The sequence below is a fragment of the Fundulus heteroclitus genome, chromosome 4 (assembly GCF_011125445.2).
Source record: "Fundulus heteroclitus isolate FHET01 chromosome 4, MU-UCD_Fhet_4.1, whole genome shotgun sequence".
Classification (NCBI taxonomy): domain Eukaryota; kingdom Metazoa; phylum Chordata; class Actinopteri; order Cyprinodontiformes; family Fundulidae; genus Fundulus; species Fundulus heteroclitus.
In genome coordinates, this window is record NC_046364.1 from 33747264 (window position 1) to 33764011 (window position 16748).

Genomic DNA, 16748 nt, shown 5'->3' on the forward strand with positions numbered 1-16748 from the left:
TCTGCCTGTTGTGTTAGCATGTCTTACTGTTGACTTTGAAACCCAGTGTCATGCGAAGCTAAATCTCCAGTTACCCTTCGGTGCTGACCAACCGTATAAAACCCTGTATGCATTTTTCGTCTTTAAAGGGTTAACAATATATTTTTTGGAAGCACACTGAGCTATGTGGCTATTGTAGCGTCAAGTGCCCAGATGAAACCGATTCACTCATCAAGCATCCACGCTCTCGGACAAGCACATGCATGTACGTGCAGGAGAACACTCCAATTATACCAATTACAGCATTATAATAGGGTAACTCTCAACAACTGGACCCAGCTACGGAAAGTCAAGTGAGCGTCTGTGTCTGTGCGTATATATGCGTGTGTGTGTGTGTGTGTGTGGGTTTGGCGGAGCCACTTGGGAGTCAGGGCCCATGCAGAGCACTCGCAGTGCTAATTAGGCAGCTACAACCTAACCGAGTACATCACAGGGAGGAGGAGAGAAAAGAACGGAGAGACGGGATGAAGTGAGGAACGCGTGCAGGGGGGGAGCCAGCAAAAAAGCGGAGCTCATCTCCTGAGGTGGTTTGTGGAGGGAGACAAAGAGGGGAGGAGTGAGAGAGAGAGAGTGAGAGAGAGAGCTGTAAGATGATAACAACCAAAATATGTTTCATGCAGTGGAGTCCCCCAGGCGCTGAGAGAAATGCAGTGCAGAACTGTACAACTGAGCCAGGTCTGTGCGACATGTAAGCTTGCCTGTCTGTGTGCATGTGGATAGCTGGGCGTGTGCATGTGTGTGTGCGTAACGTTTATGTGGCGCAACGTGTACCAAAGAACGGCACAGGTGCATAAACCACACAAGGATTCTTGGCAGGTCTTCTTTGTGGAGTTGATGATCTGGAACATCTGCCATTTCTCCCCCCTTTGTCTGGAGAGAACCACCTTTCTCTTCTTCTGTAGTAGATGAGGCTGATTTCAAAAAAGTGAGTTTAAACAGGATATGATGGCGAGAAGTAAAAACTGAGCCCCCCCACCCCCTCAACCCCCCCTCCAGGGAGTGGCGGCGGCCCTGTTGCCCCCCCCTTCAGAAAGAGACTGTGAAAGGCACAGCCATCCAGGCAGCAGCTTGACTTCAGGGGGAAGAGGACCACAAAGAGCCGGGGACACAGACAGGAGGCTCTTGTGTGTGTGTGTGTGTGTGTGTGTGTTTGTGTGGCTGAATGTGCGCCTCCTTCATGTGTGGGTTCACACTCTCTAAGCAGCGTTGTGAAGCGTAACCAGACTGTTCTGTCATACGCCCACGCCGGTGTCTCACAGAAACACGACTACACACTTCCCAGATGACGCACACGCACGGAAAAGCCACAGCCCCAACCACAGCTGATATGTAATTAACAGACAGAGGAAACGGCCCTGTTGGGGTGGCTTGCTTAGGCGGATGCAGGATGGAAGGAAGGGAGGGTGGAGAAAGTCACCTCAGCTCAGCGCCTGCCCTCAAGATCACGCCGTTCCCTCCGTAGCTTTGCCGTGCGTCTGCGTGCTGGAGGATTGAAAAAGGGAGAGAGGTGAGAAAGAGGGAGATGGATGGCGGCTGGTCTTTTGAAATCTCTCTGTTTTTGTTGCAAGCTGCTGTCATGCAGGGTGTGGGTGTGGGGTGGGGGGCGGGGGGGGGGGGGTGACGGTGAAGGAAAAAAAAAAGAAAAAAGAAGTGGGAGGTGAGGTATGAATAATAAGCCGTGCGCACGAGCTCGTCAGTTGAATTCACACAAGCTAAAGGGAAGGAGGACTGCTCGTTTTTTTGGTTAATGCACAGGGATATTTTTGGGTCCGGGACAGTGTGAGGGGGGGACGTTGTTCTCCAGCGTGGAGCCTTAATGGAGGCCTGCTGTATAATGACAGTTCAGAGTGGTTGAAATCTTTTGTCTCCCTGATTGATCTCGTCCACGCGCAGCACCACTTTTCTCTCGCCGTCTTGGTCTGTCGTTTTCTCTTTCCCCCCTCATCCTCCAGTGGAATCGCTGCCTTTGATGGCGCCGCTCTGCAGCCTCTTTCAGGATCTCTCTGATATCAGGGGTTTTTGTCTTTGGTGCGGGACCAGAGATGGCGCTCAAACGGTGTGCGCTCTCATGCAAACACACACACACACACACACACACACTGATACACGTACGTTGTATAGCGCTTGAGGGCAGATTGCTCTGACATCTCATCTCAGAAATCAAACAAAGCTGAAACTACCAGAGCAGGTTTATCCTGCATGGCCCCTGGTTACGTCTGTGTGTTTCTGCGTGGAGGCGTGAGACCACAAACCTCTAAATGTACAGTTGGTAATCAAGATCGGGTAGCTTGGAGTCAAACTCGTACTCGCCTTTTTAGAGTTGTTAGGGATCGTATTGTTGTTCGGTTGGACTGGTCAGTGTCTTTGTGCACAGTTAGCAGCTTCCTCATATTTGTCTACCTCGATAAAAAGCAGTCTAGCTAAACAAACAGAAGCGCCATTTGATCATTTCCGTGTCCTTTTCAGCTAACCTGTTCCACCGCTGCGTACGATTCATCGGGAGGAATAGTTGAATAACTGTATTCTAGTGCAGGAATTTTACATTCAGATTAGGACGCTTAATTTGCATATTTCAGAAAAGGAATGGCTTAAAGGAAAGCAGCAAGCGTTTATTTATTTGTTTATCATTTCGCATTAAGCAAATAAAATTCCATCGCACCTACGTGTGCCCACACGGCTTGTAACTCTTCCTTTTCACTGTTCGCTTGCTACGCCAGTGTCAGTTCTCAGCAGTTTGTCACCTAAGTAGTTGATTTTTGTCAGCCACAGTGTCGTGCTTCCTGTGGTTATTCAGTCAGTTATTGTAGGTGTGACTCTGGCCTGTGTTACATCTCGCTCTGCTCGGTCGGGTTTCATCCACATTTCTGTTTCGCTGGTTATTTTTAGGCGCCCTCATTTTGTTTCATTTCTCAGTCTTAAGCCTGAAGTTTCCTTGATGGTCGCCGGACTTCTTAAATACCTTTTCCCGCAGCCCTTTTAATCACCTGTCAGCGCATTCTCAGCCAACCATCTGTGCTGACATGCTCTCGCCGGGCTGACTGTAAAATCCCTCCTGCATCAGGGACTTAGTCTTTTCATCAGAGAGGGTGGTTGAAGTTGCTGCTGCTGGCTGTGGACTGCTTTTCCATTGAGTGACACCTTTATTTTTGAACGCAAAGCAACTGTGATTTAAAAAAAAAAAAAAAAACGTAATCAGGAGTAGCTTGTGTCTCTTCATATGTTGGAGTTTGGTTTGACGTCACCTGGAGCTGATCTGGTGATTAGTTTAGTCTGGAGATGCACAAATCGGTGGTCCAGAGATCGGAACCGGACAATTTTCCCTTATTTGGTGGTCCAATACGGAAAAATCAGAATTTTTATTTTTTTGCCATTAATGTAATGCTTCAAAAGTAAAACCTTGCATCACATTTTTGTTTATTAAACTATTATCCAACATGTTATTTGAAGCCCTTTTCTTTAGTTTAATTAGTCTGATAAAAGCTCATATTGCTTGAATTAAGAAAAGTGAATTATTTTATAATGCCTTCATTTTCACCTATTGGTACTAGTGAAGTGTAGCATAGTTTCTCTTATAATATGTTATAGTCCTTAAAAATAATAATGAAAATAATAATCTGGACCAGCAGGTCGGACCTCACAGCAAACCGGAAATTGACACTGGCCTCATTAAACCTGATTGGTGTGTCTCTTTTATTCCGGACTTCACAATTGTTTTTCAGGCCTGATGTCAGGAAAGGAATACTTTGCATCAAATTGGAAGCGACGGTGCTTTTTTGGTTACTTTTTGTTTTAGTGTGTTTGTTTTTGATTCAGGCAACTGCAGATGTCACAGTACAGGAAGGATGATCAGAAAACAATGATCAAGCTTCGTGTCTGAGTGAATAGATTAAGGTGAACGTAGGTGTGGAACAAAAAGCAACAAAGCTGCAGAAGTATTTAATGCGCTGACTAGTTTATTGCCAAGACATTTTTATTGCTCATTTGAGGGCAGGGCACTCGCCGGGTTGGCTCGGTTCCTAAGCAGCGCCTCAGTATTGGAGCTAAAGTGTGCTTTTCTAAGCCTCTATAAAATGGTTTATCTTGGTGTGTGTGTGTTTGTGTGTGTGTGAGAGATCAATACACAGTAGCTAGAGGTGGTGCACTTTCAGTCCGTGCAGCGTTCGACTTTCAAGCCATCCTGGTGACTGGATCAAGTTGATGGGCCAGCTGCACTGCGCTGCTAGTTTTAACAAGCTGATAGGCAAATCCCTTCCTGGTTAAAGATTAACCACCCGCTTGAGCTGCCATTGCATTATCTCGCTACTGGCCAGGGCGCACAGGAGCCAGGGGGATTTACTTTGTGTCTGTGTGTCTGTGTGTGTGTGTGTGTGTGTGTATGTGTGAGGGTAATCTGCATTCCAACCACAAAAGGGTGGAACAGAGTGTGTGTCTGTCAGTGTGTTTGTTTGAATATGGGAGTAAGTGATCGGCTTTTCTCCCAGCTGGGTGTTAAAACTGTGTTTACTGTATGCCATTTAGCAATCAATCTGTTCTCGCGTGTGTATGTGTGTGTGTGTGTGAAACTAACTAAGTGTTGTGCTTCTGGGTGTATCCTGTTTACATGTTGCCTGTTGTAATCTAACTTCTTCTTTCAGGGACTTGTTTGGTGTTCCCTGAGGGCGTGGCAGCACTCAAAGAGTTAATTGCACCAGGAAGACCTCTGATTAACCTCCAGGTTGCCGGGAAATGGTTATTTTTGTTTTGCCCTGCATCCAAAATATCTAATTTATAGGAGCTTTGCATCGAGAGCCCTAGCTGTGGTGTTGGATTTGACCTTCGTCCCTTGCATAATCCCCCAACAGTATCATTTTTAATCTGTTTTTCCTTTTGTGTATCAGTAGCTTTAAGGTCGGAGACACCAGGCTGTGAAACTGCCTGATTAACTGTAACACAATGCCATCTGCTGGATGCTGGAAGAACAGAGCACTCTCCCTGATGCGTTAATGTTGGCTCACTTTTCTGGAAATTCCTTTGAAATGTATCGTCATAAGCTGCATCATTTCATAATATTCCTCATTAGTTACCGTTAAATGACTTGTATGTGGCTTGATTTTTTTTCCACCCATGAAAGAGAAATTGCTAGCGGTTTGAGAGTGCTTGATTGGTTAGACCATATTTAATCACATATCTAATATTCACCGGTGCCTGGACAAATAGCCTCTTTATCTATTGCTAAAAAGTGTTTATTAAATTGTTAGGGCTGGACAATAATTCAATAACAATATACATTTTTCGATAGACGTATATCGACAATAGGAAAATAAGGGTCAATAAAAAGTTCAATAGAATAACAGCTTTCCTTCCTTTGGCATTCTAGCCATGTAGTTAATATTACAGTCATTAAACCCTACCAACCAATCACAAATGCAGACCCAGGAACGATCCATCACCAAGCTCCGCCCCCCTCAAAGAGTTCAGAGAGCACACGTTCTTTTTTTCTTTTTTAAAAACTTGCGGCTTTGGTAAATAAGTTGGTTGAATAAAGGGTTGAATTCAGTGTTTGTGTGTCCGTATCTAAAAATAGGTCACCAAGGTACACCATAACATGGCCAGGGCCGCACTTAAAATATATGTTTTGAATTTGTTGATAATTATCGATAAAGATCAAAATGAGTTCTGTTTTAACAATGTTATTTTTGTATATCGTCCAGGCCTATAAATTGCCCTTTTTATAATTTGTCTTGTCTAAACTGAGCAGTAAACTGTGGAAAGCTGACAAACTGAGTAGACTGTTCAAGTACAATCTCCGGCTAAAGGCCTCTGGTGTACAAAGGTTATAAAAATCTCATACCTTTTACGTCTTAACATTCTGAAAGACGTTAAAGTCTTTTTTAACGAGAAGCCAGAGAGAGTGTTGGAGTGACCGGCGCTGTCTTCGTATGCGTGAAGCATCGACCGACACTCTTCAGCCCTTCCCCACACGTTGCTTTGAGCGGCGGGTCAGTTCAGCAGCCGCCTGCAGGTTGGCTACACGGGGCTAACTGGCCAGCTAGCATTAGCTGGTGATGAAGAGCAGAGCAACATAAAACTATTTCATCCTTTCCCACAAGCATTTGAGAAAGGATTTGCAGATATTCTATAATTTTGCAAAAGTCTATATTAAAAGTGAAGTAATGAATTCGAAAGCAGCAGGGAAAATGGCTTTCTCCTAAATGAAAGCAAACAAACCCCTGTTATGTATTTGTGTTTAAACATTAGTTCCACATAGAGCATGTTCTGCAGATGAAGCTCTACCAAATAAATAAGAACTCGGCCCGAGCCGGCAGGAGTCTTTTAAGATTAGATGGACAGGAAAGGTGTATTTTAAGGAGGGCGTCTGCAGCCTGGGCGTCTCTATCTGTATCAGTCACATGCCCTATCGCCCTTCTGCGAAAAGCAGCAAAGTGACGGAAGGAGGAAATGACTAAAGAAACAACTCATTCACACCCTTGCAATAACAGCAGGACCCATGAAGGGGAAGTCTAAACTCACGCTTTCACCCTCTTTCCTGGGCCCTCCGCCCCATGAACACTTGCAAGCAAATTGTTATCAGGGCTGCTGGGGAACGGTTAGATAGCCCGTCCACATTGTTTGCCGTAGCTTCCTTGTTTGTGGGTAAAATAAAATGTTTGATTAGAGAGAAGTAGATTCTTTGCTATTTTCAGGTGGAGTTGTGCGTGTTTTAGGAGACGAACGCTCTATCAACAAAAGGCTGCTTCTTCCCCCAAGCAGTTGGGCTTGACACAGGTCAAGACATGTCATGTTTTTTTTTTTTTTTTTTTTTTTTTTTTTTTGCTCCATGTGGGGCGGCTCACATGTTTAAGCAACTTACCGGTTCCCACCCACCCGTGTCTACGCACACACTCCGTCTGTGGGGACGCTCCCTGGCGGTAGGGGGTCACATGTAGTGACCGACCGAGCGCCCTCCTCTTGTCTTCCCTCCCTTCCCCCTCCTCCACTTCGCCTTGGCAGGGCATGCATGCCTGTGTCTGTTATCTCCAAATGGCTGAGGAATTATAGGTTGAGAGGGGAGGAGGAGGAGGAGGAGGAGTGAGGAAGGGAGGGAGGGCGGGGGCGCGGGGGATGAGGTCATGTGACATCGCAGCAGCTGCTTGCCTAAGAATTTCTGTTTTCTCACTTGGGGAGCGCGCTTTGAGCAGGGAGGGGGAGAGATAGGCGGGCTGCGTGGTGTGTTGCTTTGTTAGATAAGCATTTAAACAGTCTGCGAGAGTCAGGAAGGCAGGCTGGCAGGGAGGGCGCCGGTGGGTGGCTTAGAGGAGCGCAGGAAGATGGTGTGCGTCCTGTCGGAGGCTGCCGGCGCGTGCTGGGATGGGCTCGACGTGAAGATGCGGCCATGGGGGATCCAGGCGGCTCCACTTCTTTGTGCAGTAAGAAGCTCACACCATCCGCTTTCTTTTTTTTTTTTGGGGGGGGGGGGGGGGGGGGGGGTTCTCACGGAGCGATTCACGGGAGCACTGCCAGACCTCTAGATGTGTGCATGTACACAGCTCTCGTCTGTCTCATCTCTCGCTGTTACTCTCATCAGCCCCGTCTGTGCTGCGGTTTCGTGTGTGTGTGGGTTCTAACTCTGTGGCAGGTCGGGCTCAGAGAAAGTTGAGGGTGGGTTGCTTTTATTTCCGCAGAGAGAAAGGAGCCTGTAGTGGAGTGTCTTGTTGGACTGGGGGGGTTGACTTGGAGGCGCTGCTTGCTGTGCAGACAGTAGTCATTGTTGATTCCATTATTAATTGTTTGCTGGGTTCATCGAAAGTGCACCGGGTAGCCGGGAGGTTACATGCAGGACAACCCAAGAGGTTTTGGGAATGCTATTCACCATCTCGTTCCTGACTCGCTACCGTGTGTGTGTGTGTGTGTGTGTGTCCACTTAGACACTCACAGGGTGCTGAGCTCCTGCTCTCTTCTCAGGAGGGAACATGATCTTTTTATAGCTCTCTCAACCTCTGGGGTAAACCCAGATATAACTCCTAATGGTCTAATTATGGTGGTGATATACCAGCAATAGGCAGCTCATATTTTGCACTTTCTGTTTTAAATGCTCTAACGAATTTAATAGGGTTCGCTAAAAGATTAAAAAGATTAAGGTGGATGTTGATTCACTAGTTTTGCTGGGGGGGGTTGAACGGCTCCCAGCATACGTGTTTTGATGTTAATATTCATGGCTCTCCGGACCTACACTTGTCTGAACTTACACTGTCCTCGGAGCCACCCCTATTTGTGTGTGTTTGTTTTGCCTGAGCACGTAGGGCTATCAGGCTCCGCTGTGGCATTTAGGGATTCCACTAACAGAGAAGCTGTCAGCATGGTTCATTTTACAAGACACACACACACACACACACACACACACACACATGCATACACATTCAGGAAGGGAAAGGAACAGCCCTCCTCGTGCTTTCATGACTCTCTATCTGCCACAAAACTCTTTTAAATCGGATATTGTCTTAGGGTTTTCTAACCTTTTTCTTTTCACAAATGTTTTTTTTTATATTACTTCAAAAGTAATTTGAATATATAATAACATTGTTGTGGTTTCACGGCCTTGTAACGAGATGCCAGAGAAAGTGCTGGAGTCGCAGGAATTTTCTCTGGCTGTTTATAGAATATACCCCTCCCCCACCTGTTGCTATGCATTGCTATTCAGTTGCCTGAAGAAGGCTGTTGTATGTTTTTCCTTATCTGAGACGCACCAACCAGCTGGAAAGTATAATTGACCAACTTTACTAAGATCAGCTCTGATCGGTGATCATCAGGTAGTGAAAAATGATATATATCGATTTTTTTTTTTTTTTAAAATTTGTTCGGCCAGAATAAGCCTGCTCTGCATCTTTTTATTTGTCATACTTGCAGAACAGAAGAATTGGGCTGTTTTAGAAAATGTTTCCAGTTGCATAAAAACACAACAAGTCAGGACGTGGAAACTAAATGTGTGACACCATTACCCCAAAACTACAGTCCCAAACCAAGTGTAGACCTGGCAACCTTTGTGTTGATATCATGAGACCATGAAACCTTGGTATTTTTCTCAAGGTTTTCCTACCGTCAGCATCTTATTCTGGCCCTTGTGCGTTCCTCCTCAGGATTGAAATTCAAAACAAATCCAGCACTTTCTCTTTAAATGATGTTTGTCTGAAAGGTCCACACCGCGGGATGAGAATTTGTTCACATTTATGGCTTTGACTGTGACAACCAGTCAGGTTAGTAGGGCTGGAGCATGCTCAGTAGTTGTTGTTTTTTTTTTTTGTGTGGACCGTGACAGCGGGCCTCCGGTGGCCATGCGTGCACACTACTGAAGGTTTTTCTCAGTGACCTGCCCTCCTAACCTTCCACCTCTGACCATAAGGCGTACAGGCCCGACTCCCCGTCCTCTCCAGCTGTCACAGATACCCACCATCACAAGCTGCCTCGCACGATTCTGTATCAATGGAAGCAGCCAAACGCCATTCACTTCTCGCTTATGTTTGTCTGCATTGTTCCTCTAGCAATAATGTCTACGGGAGCTTATTTTTTTATGAAAAAGGTGGCTTTTTAACTTGTTGTTAGTTGTGCACACAATTAACACTTCCCACCCTCCTTTCTTTTTTTTTTGTCTGCTTCTTTAGGCATGAGCCATGAGCCAAAGTCACCATCATTAGGAATGATCTCAACGGCGACCCGTACAACGGCGACGGTCAGCCCCCTCACCCCGTCGCCTCTGAACGGCTCCATCGTAGCAAATGGAAGCCCAGCTGCCCAGTCAGCCCACTCCGGATTCGCCGCCGCCCTCCGTAAACTGGCAAAACAGGCCGAAGAACCCCGAGGTAAAAAAATAAAACCTGGTGTGACTAGCAAAAAAAAAAAAAAAAAAAATTCTGTTGTGGAGAATGAGGCCAAATTTTTTTGCAGTTATTGATTTATCATCTACGTTTTTATACCCATCTTTAGGCTAGTTAGTCCTGCTAATATGAATCGTGTTGTATCCCTGCCTCCTGTATTGAATTTGATGTTGTCCCTGGAGACACGTGGTATGATGAGGAGCCACTCTGCTTGACCCATTTAATGCGCTGTGTGTAAATCCGTACGCATGGATGCACTTGTAGCCGTATCTCTTGACTCTTCGGTTCATTGTCATAAGAGCCTGTTTGTCAGAAAGAAAAAAAAAAAGCTGGATTCCCGTCCATCTCATGGCTCTATAAACAGGAAGTGCTTCATATGCAACTTTTTTTAAGTATCTCTTTTGGGTAGAGATTTACTTATTAGACAGCAACAGATTGAGATTACCTGGTTTTAAAAAGGTACCGTTAAAACCATGAAAAAAAAATGTTGCGTCACACTGCCCTCACAGTTTAAAGTCCCTTTTCAAGTGCTCGGCAAAGACTAAGGCGGCATTGAAAAAAGTTTCCGTTTTTTTTTCTCATCTCACCGATGAACAACCTGGAGATCAGAATCAATCTTCGTTCCTGTATCCGGCTTTGATTTCTGAATGGCAGGTCAAATACTGAATTTTTTATTTTTTTTACCCTATTTATGAAGTGCATCAAAACTGAGACTCCCATTATCAGTGTGTTAACCATTAGCATTTATATTGATGTGCTTTTTTAAATTGAATAAAAACATAACAACTATATGGTATGTGTGTATCTATGTATGCATTTCAGGGATGCAACAATTGAGATTATAATAAGCCTTAATTTTCTGTTGGACTCAAAACTACACGCTCTATCAAAAAGTCTGATAAATCAGATCTTAAAGGAAATAGGAAAGCTGTATCAGTCCGGACATGTCTGGGTGGTGCACGATTAAAAGAATTGTGGAAAGGCTTTCTGTGCCTTTTGAGAAGGAAAACCTTTGCTCAGTTTGACTTGGCACTGAAGAGGCCACGCTTCCCCGTCCTCCCCGACTTTGTTGCTGCTCCTAAATCAGAGGGACCCCTCCCAGTTAGCTGTCCCTGGACACCTCGCTCCCCAACCCACTAAAGTCTGGGACACAGAACTCCTCAGATGATTTATAACCCCGTAGAGCCAGCTTCTCCTTACCTTCCTCGCTCAGTCCCTCACCCCATTATCGCTCCCTGCTGCTTCCGCCTCGCACCTCAGGCCTTTCGCTTTCTGACTCTTGTCAAACTCAGAAATTCACCTCCGAGATTCAGTCTTGCATTTTACTTTTACAGAAAACCAATTTCTTTTTCATCAGAAATGTTCCATTTCACTTCCACTCCGTGTCTCCTTTTTTAATTCTAATGGTTTTAATATTTAGTTTTGACACAACGTGTCCACAGAGCTGCTGGTAATTCACGATGGGCATGAGAAAGAGCTGCCCTTTTTTTTGTTTTTTTTCCCCCCTCTTTGTGGTTCTGAGAGCAGATGCACCTCCTCCTTGCTAAAAGCACATTGCCTTTTGTTATCTCTGAGGACCGCACAGCCTGGCTGGAGTAGGTAGCCAGGTGTCTGTGAGTCAGCTGTCGGGCGTACAGCAAGGTGCAACTGCCTGTGTAGGAAGCTTTGTGTTTCCAGGGTGGGCAGAGAGTCATATGGCTCCTGAGCTGAAGTCATTTTTCTGTCTACAGAGTCTGTATTTATAGCCAACACACACCCAAACACCCCCGCGTGTATAAACAGTTGTCTTTGCATGGTATAAGCCTTGTGATTTCTCTGCATGCTGCAGCCTGCTGTCCTTTCATTACCTTTTGACTCAGCCTCTCCGTCTCTTTCCCACCCTGTGGTGTGTGCTTTCAGGGGCAGCGTACGTATGAGAGACGTCGTGACTCACGTTCCGAGGCTTTAAGGAATTAGCTTTAGTTTGAGCACCGGTATCACGGCGACCAGCCGCCGAACTGATTTAAGACCCGGAGCGCCGCCGCTGTTTATACGCACGCCCACACACCCCGTGCGTACGCGCGCCCTGGCACATGCGTCGTCACTTGTCTGAGGCGAGCATAATGAATAGCGCTGTGTATTGAGAGCTGTGCTGAAGTAGGGGAGGTGATGGATAATGAGTATCGGGAGCAGCATAAAGGACACTCTCATCCAGCGAACGCTCGCATGTGGAAGCAAACCCGCGCAGAAGACGCGACTGGGCTCGCTGCCTCGCAAAAGCAGACCTCCTGATATCTGATTAATTAAGCCGATCTGGGTTTAATCATCCCGGTTGTTTCTTCTCTCCGCTCTCTGCTTAGGCACACAAACACGACAAAAGTTTTACAGCTGGAGAGAAAATGAAGCGAGGGAGAATAAAGGTATTCAGAGAAGATGGGATGAACTGAACTGGCTAGATAAAAGGATTAGGAAGTAATTAGTGGATTTGTGAAAACCAGGAGTGTCAGTTATAGTGTGTGTGTGTGTGTTTGTGTGTTGGTGTGCGTGTGTGTGGCCAGAGGCTTCCCTTGTTTCTGGGAGCCCAGAGAATGCTGGGACAGTGGGGCAGTGTGTCGCTGACCTCTCCATCTGGAGCCTGCCTGGAGCCTGCAGAGCCTCGCTGTGCTCAGGGTGTGTGTGTGTGTGTGTGTGTGTGTGTGTGTGTGTGTGTGTGTGTGTTTCTCAAAATCAGAAACCCCTTCAGGCTGTTACTGTCCCTGAAACACCCACAAACAAGCTCATTTCCTTTAAATTTCCTCCATCGTTCTTTGCACACTCCCGGTGTGGAGGAGCACAAACGAGGCATTATTTAGCCTTATGTACAGTTTTTTACAGTCAGCAGAAGCCACTCAGTATTGCTCCTCTTATTTCTACCCGCCATCTTGTACCGTCTTCCTTTCTCTCACTGGCACAGCAACACACATACAGTCTGTGTGTGTGTGTGTGTGTGTGTGTGTGTGTGTGTGTATGCATGCTTTCCCCTCCCCCCTCCCCCCCCCAACCCAGTGATGCAGATTACAGGCTTTGTGTTGTGTTGTCAGTGCATGTCCAAGACTGTAGTAGCAGGTGCGCGCAGCGTTTGTGTGCATCAGTGTGCTCGTGTGTTTCAGAGTGCACGTGTTGAGGCTTGTGCTGGTTGGGGTGGCATATGGATGCAGGGCTGGCTGGGCACTGCTATGCACACCAGGTGTGAAATGGACTGTTTAATTAAGTGCTGATGTTGTTGTAATGCATGCTGGGAGGGAGGGTGTGTTGGCGGATGGGTGGGGTGGGGGGGCGGAGGACAGCAGCCACTTCTTGGCAGGATGAGACGTACGCCCGCCCCGGCTGTTTCGGCAGGGGGAGATGGTAGTGGAGGCCGTGGGGCTGGGAGGGATTAGGCAATATTTTTCCCTAAGATCCTATCGGGGGGACAGCGGAGTGTGTGGATAAAAGGACCCATGGTAGCTTTTTTTTTTTTTTTTCTTTTTTTTTTTATAGGGTCACTGATAAATGTAAAATGCATTGGCTATGCAGGAACACCAAGCCACAGCCTCTGACCACAGATTGCACGGTTTGTTTATTGCCTCTGCCTCTTGATTCTGTGTGTGCATGTGGATCCGCTCGAGCAATCAAGTGTGGAGGCTCTCTGAGAGAATGGGGACTGGTAATAGAGGAGGCGATGGAGAGAGGACCTTCGCATTAATCATATACAGCTATGCACTGAGACAGGATTCTCCTCTTATCTCTTTTGTTCCTTTTTTTTTCCACCCGTCTCTTCCTCCATCCATGTTTCTCTCCCTCTAACCCCCCCACCCTGCAGACTCCATCATCACGCAGCGCACACCCCGACATATCAAGGAAGTGACAATCAAAGCCGTTGATGAAGTGCAGGTTGAGAGATGATGATGAGCCCGTTTTAGACTCTGGGGATGAAAGCTTGCGCTTCGTTCCTCCTCTTCCAGCTCCCTGCAGGCCCAGTGTGTGTGTGCGTGTGTGTGTGTGTGTGTGTGGCCATCTTCTCTCTATAGATAGAAGGGGAGGAGCATATGGCAGCGATGAGACCGTGCTGGTGCCAGTCACATGTCTCGCGTGCAGGATTTTTGTCCTATCACATGTTGGCGTGATGAGAGGGAGAGGCTCTGGGAAGAGGACGGTCGATTATGGTCTACAGTGAAATTTTAAGGAGAAGATAAAGACTTGAGGCAGCATGAGAAGTGCACGATGGGGTGAAAGCGGGAAAAGCAAGCAAGCAAGCAAGAAAGAAACTTGCAAATCTGTTCATGCCCCTTGAACTTTTTTCACATTTCATGTCTAAGCCACTACCAGCAACGTGGGCTTTTATGTGACACACAATGAAAAAAGTAGTGCTTAATTATGGAAGGGAGGTGATGCGTGGGTTCCTAAACGTTTTGCAAAGAAAACATCCAAGCTTAACACATAATGACAATATAAATGTGGCACAACGGCAAAACATGCCAACCCATGACCCCACCTAACCTTAGGTAGGCTGGGAGAATAGAGCATCATTCAGAGAAGCAGCAAAGGTGCCTGTCCACTCTGGAGGAGCTCCAGAGATCCATGGCCCAATAGGTGAATACAGAAAATCTGGTCAGAGCTGATGGAGTCAAAAGACCTGACACTGGGGTGGAGGTTCACCTTCCAGTGTAACAAAGAGCCGTAACGTACAATGAGCTTTAGCTGCTTAGCAAAGAAAGATGGGCAACGATTTCAGTCCCTGAATGCGCAGCGCTGGTAGTGACTTACACTTGCAGGTGTAATTGCAGCAAAACGGGATTTTACGTTGTATTAAATCAGGCAGCTGAGCACAATGAATTTTATATATATATATATAATAAGCATGTGACATTTCAAGGGGTGTGAATACTTTTGGCAAGGCTCTGTACATGCATGAATGATGTATTGTAACAGAAACCTCAATGAGCAGTAATTCCTTGCATATATGTACTTTTTTTTTTAATTGAGCTTTAAGGCTGACAGATCTGCGGTCTGTTTTGGCAGGCTCCACGTTTGAACAGAAGGAAAATGAAGTAGGGGGTATGAAGAGGTGGCGGCGGTGGTGGTGGTGTGTAGGGGTGCCGTTAGAAAGGAGGAGGTGAAATGATAAAAGAATAATAGCTGTTGGTGTGTTTTTGTTTTTTTTTCTCCCTCTCATGTATAATGTGCGCGCCCATCGAGGAAGGGGCGCTTTGAAGTCTACGCAGATTCTCCAAGCTGCAAGGAGAGAATTAGGCTGTTGGTTGAAGGCTCTTGTCTCTTTTATTTCCACCCTTCCCTTACCTGCTTTCCCTTCCTGCTCTTAATTATTTAGTCTGCCCTGCCTCTTCTTTGGTCTGTACTGCCTCCACGATGAAGAGGAGGAGGAGATGTGGGGTGGGGGGGGTGCCAGGGGGAGTTGGGGGTAGATGTAGTGCAGCTCTGTTGCTTAGCAGTAGAGTATCACTGTGATCACCACCACCACCATTACCTCTACCCCCCCCCCCCCCCTCTCTCTCTCTCCGGCTTGTAAGATAAGATAAGATAAGATAAGATAGTCTTTATTGATCTCACAATGGAGAAATTCACTCGTCACATCGGCTCATACAAGAAGGTGCAGAGTAGGGAAGGTGCATTCAATTATATACAGTGAGTCTTCATATATACAATGGATCAGAAAGAATACCAAAAAAATACAAAAAAAAGGAAATAGGAATGGGCATATGATGTCTCATTTACATTCTTAGTGGTCTATATATATATATATATAAACATATCTATATACTTAAATATATACATATATCTATGCGCCTACTTACATACGCACCTACGCGTATGTACGTGCATATACATTGTATACATTTGTACATACATACATACATACATACATACATGTGGGCTGACTTATGTTCAGGTGATGATAGCAGCAGAAGTCACTACATCAGGATTATTGCACGGGTTGTAGGACAGTGTATTAAATAGATTATTGCACATTGGTTATTGCACGTTAATTATTACAGTTATGGTCACAGTTATAGTGCAGCATTGTAAAGTCTGATAGCAGCAGGAATAAATGACCTACGGTAGCGCTCCTTTTTACACACAGGGTGTCTAAGTCTGGCACTAAAGGAGCTGCTCAGCTCCTCTACAGTCTGGTGCAGGGGGTGGAAGGTGTTGTCCATGATGGATGTGAACTTGGACAACACCCTCCTCTCAGCTACTTCCTCCACAGAGTCCAGAGGGCAGCCCAGGACAGAAGTGGCCTTCCTCACCAGCTTGTTCAGTCTCTTTCTGTCCCGCTCTGCACTGCCAGGAGCCCAGCAGACGACAGCGTAGAGGAGGGCTGAGGCCACCACAGAGTCATAAAAAGTTTTTAGCAGAGGCCGGCTCACTCCAAAGGACCTCAGCCTCCTCAGGAGGTGGAGCCGGCTCTGGCCCTTCTTATACAGGGCGTCGGTGTTATGAGTCCAGTCCAGCTTATTGTTGACGTGAACACCCAGGTATTTGAAACTCTCCACAGTTTCTATGTCCTCCCCCTGGATGTTCACAGGTGAGTGTGGTGGGGGTCTTCTCCTGAAGTCGATCACCATCTCCTTGGTCTTACTGGTGTTTAAGCACAGATGGTTCTTCTCACACCAGTCCACAAAGGACTGTATTGTATTTGTATTTGCTTCTCCATCCGTGTGTGTGTGTGATGATTGAATAGGCTGTGACACTACAGCTGTATTAAGTGTGGCTCTGTTCCCCAGGCTGAGTGGCCTGCTATTGATTGGCCTAGTCTTGTAGGGGAGAGTAATGGCTCTCCGAGGTGAGGCGGGGCGGGGGGGATTAGGCCACTAATTGCTATTGTGCAGACAAGATATGACT

At 46.3% G+C, this 16748-nt stretch overlaps 1 protein-coding gene across 7 annotated transcripts in view; it reads left to right on the top strand.

Annotated features, from left to right (window-relative positions):
* The window catches only part of gse1 (Gse1 coiled-coil protein), a 240123-nt gene that overhangs the window by 199132 nt on the left and 24243 nt on the right, over positions 1-16748 (top strand). For 4 of the 7 annotated variants that reach the window (XM_021312087.2, XM_021312086.2, XM_012855108.3 and 1 more), the window contains one exon: positions 9675-9872. The exons of 1 other annotated variant lie outside the window; for it this stretch is intronic. In XM_021312087.2, coding sequence (XP_021167762.2) covers positions 9675-9872 — 198 coding nt within the window. Of the gene's footprint in view, positions 1-638; positions 715-7172; positions 7446-9674; positions 9873-16748 lie in introns of those variants that run through there. 2 more of the 7 variants (XM_036136426.1, XM_012855109.3) reach the window with 2 other exon arrangements.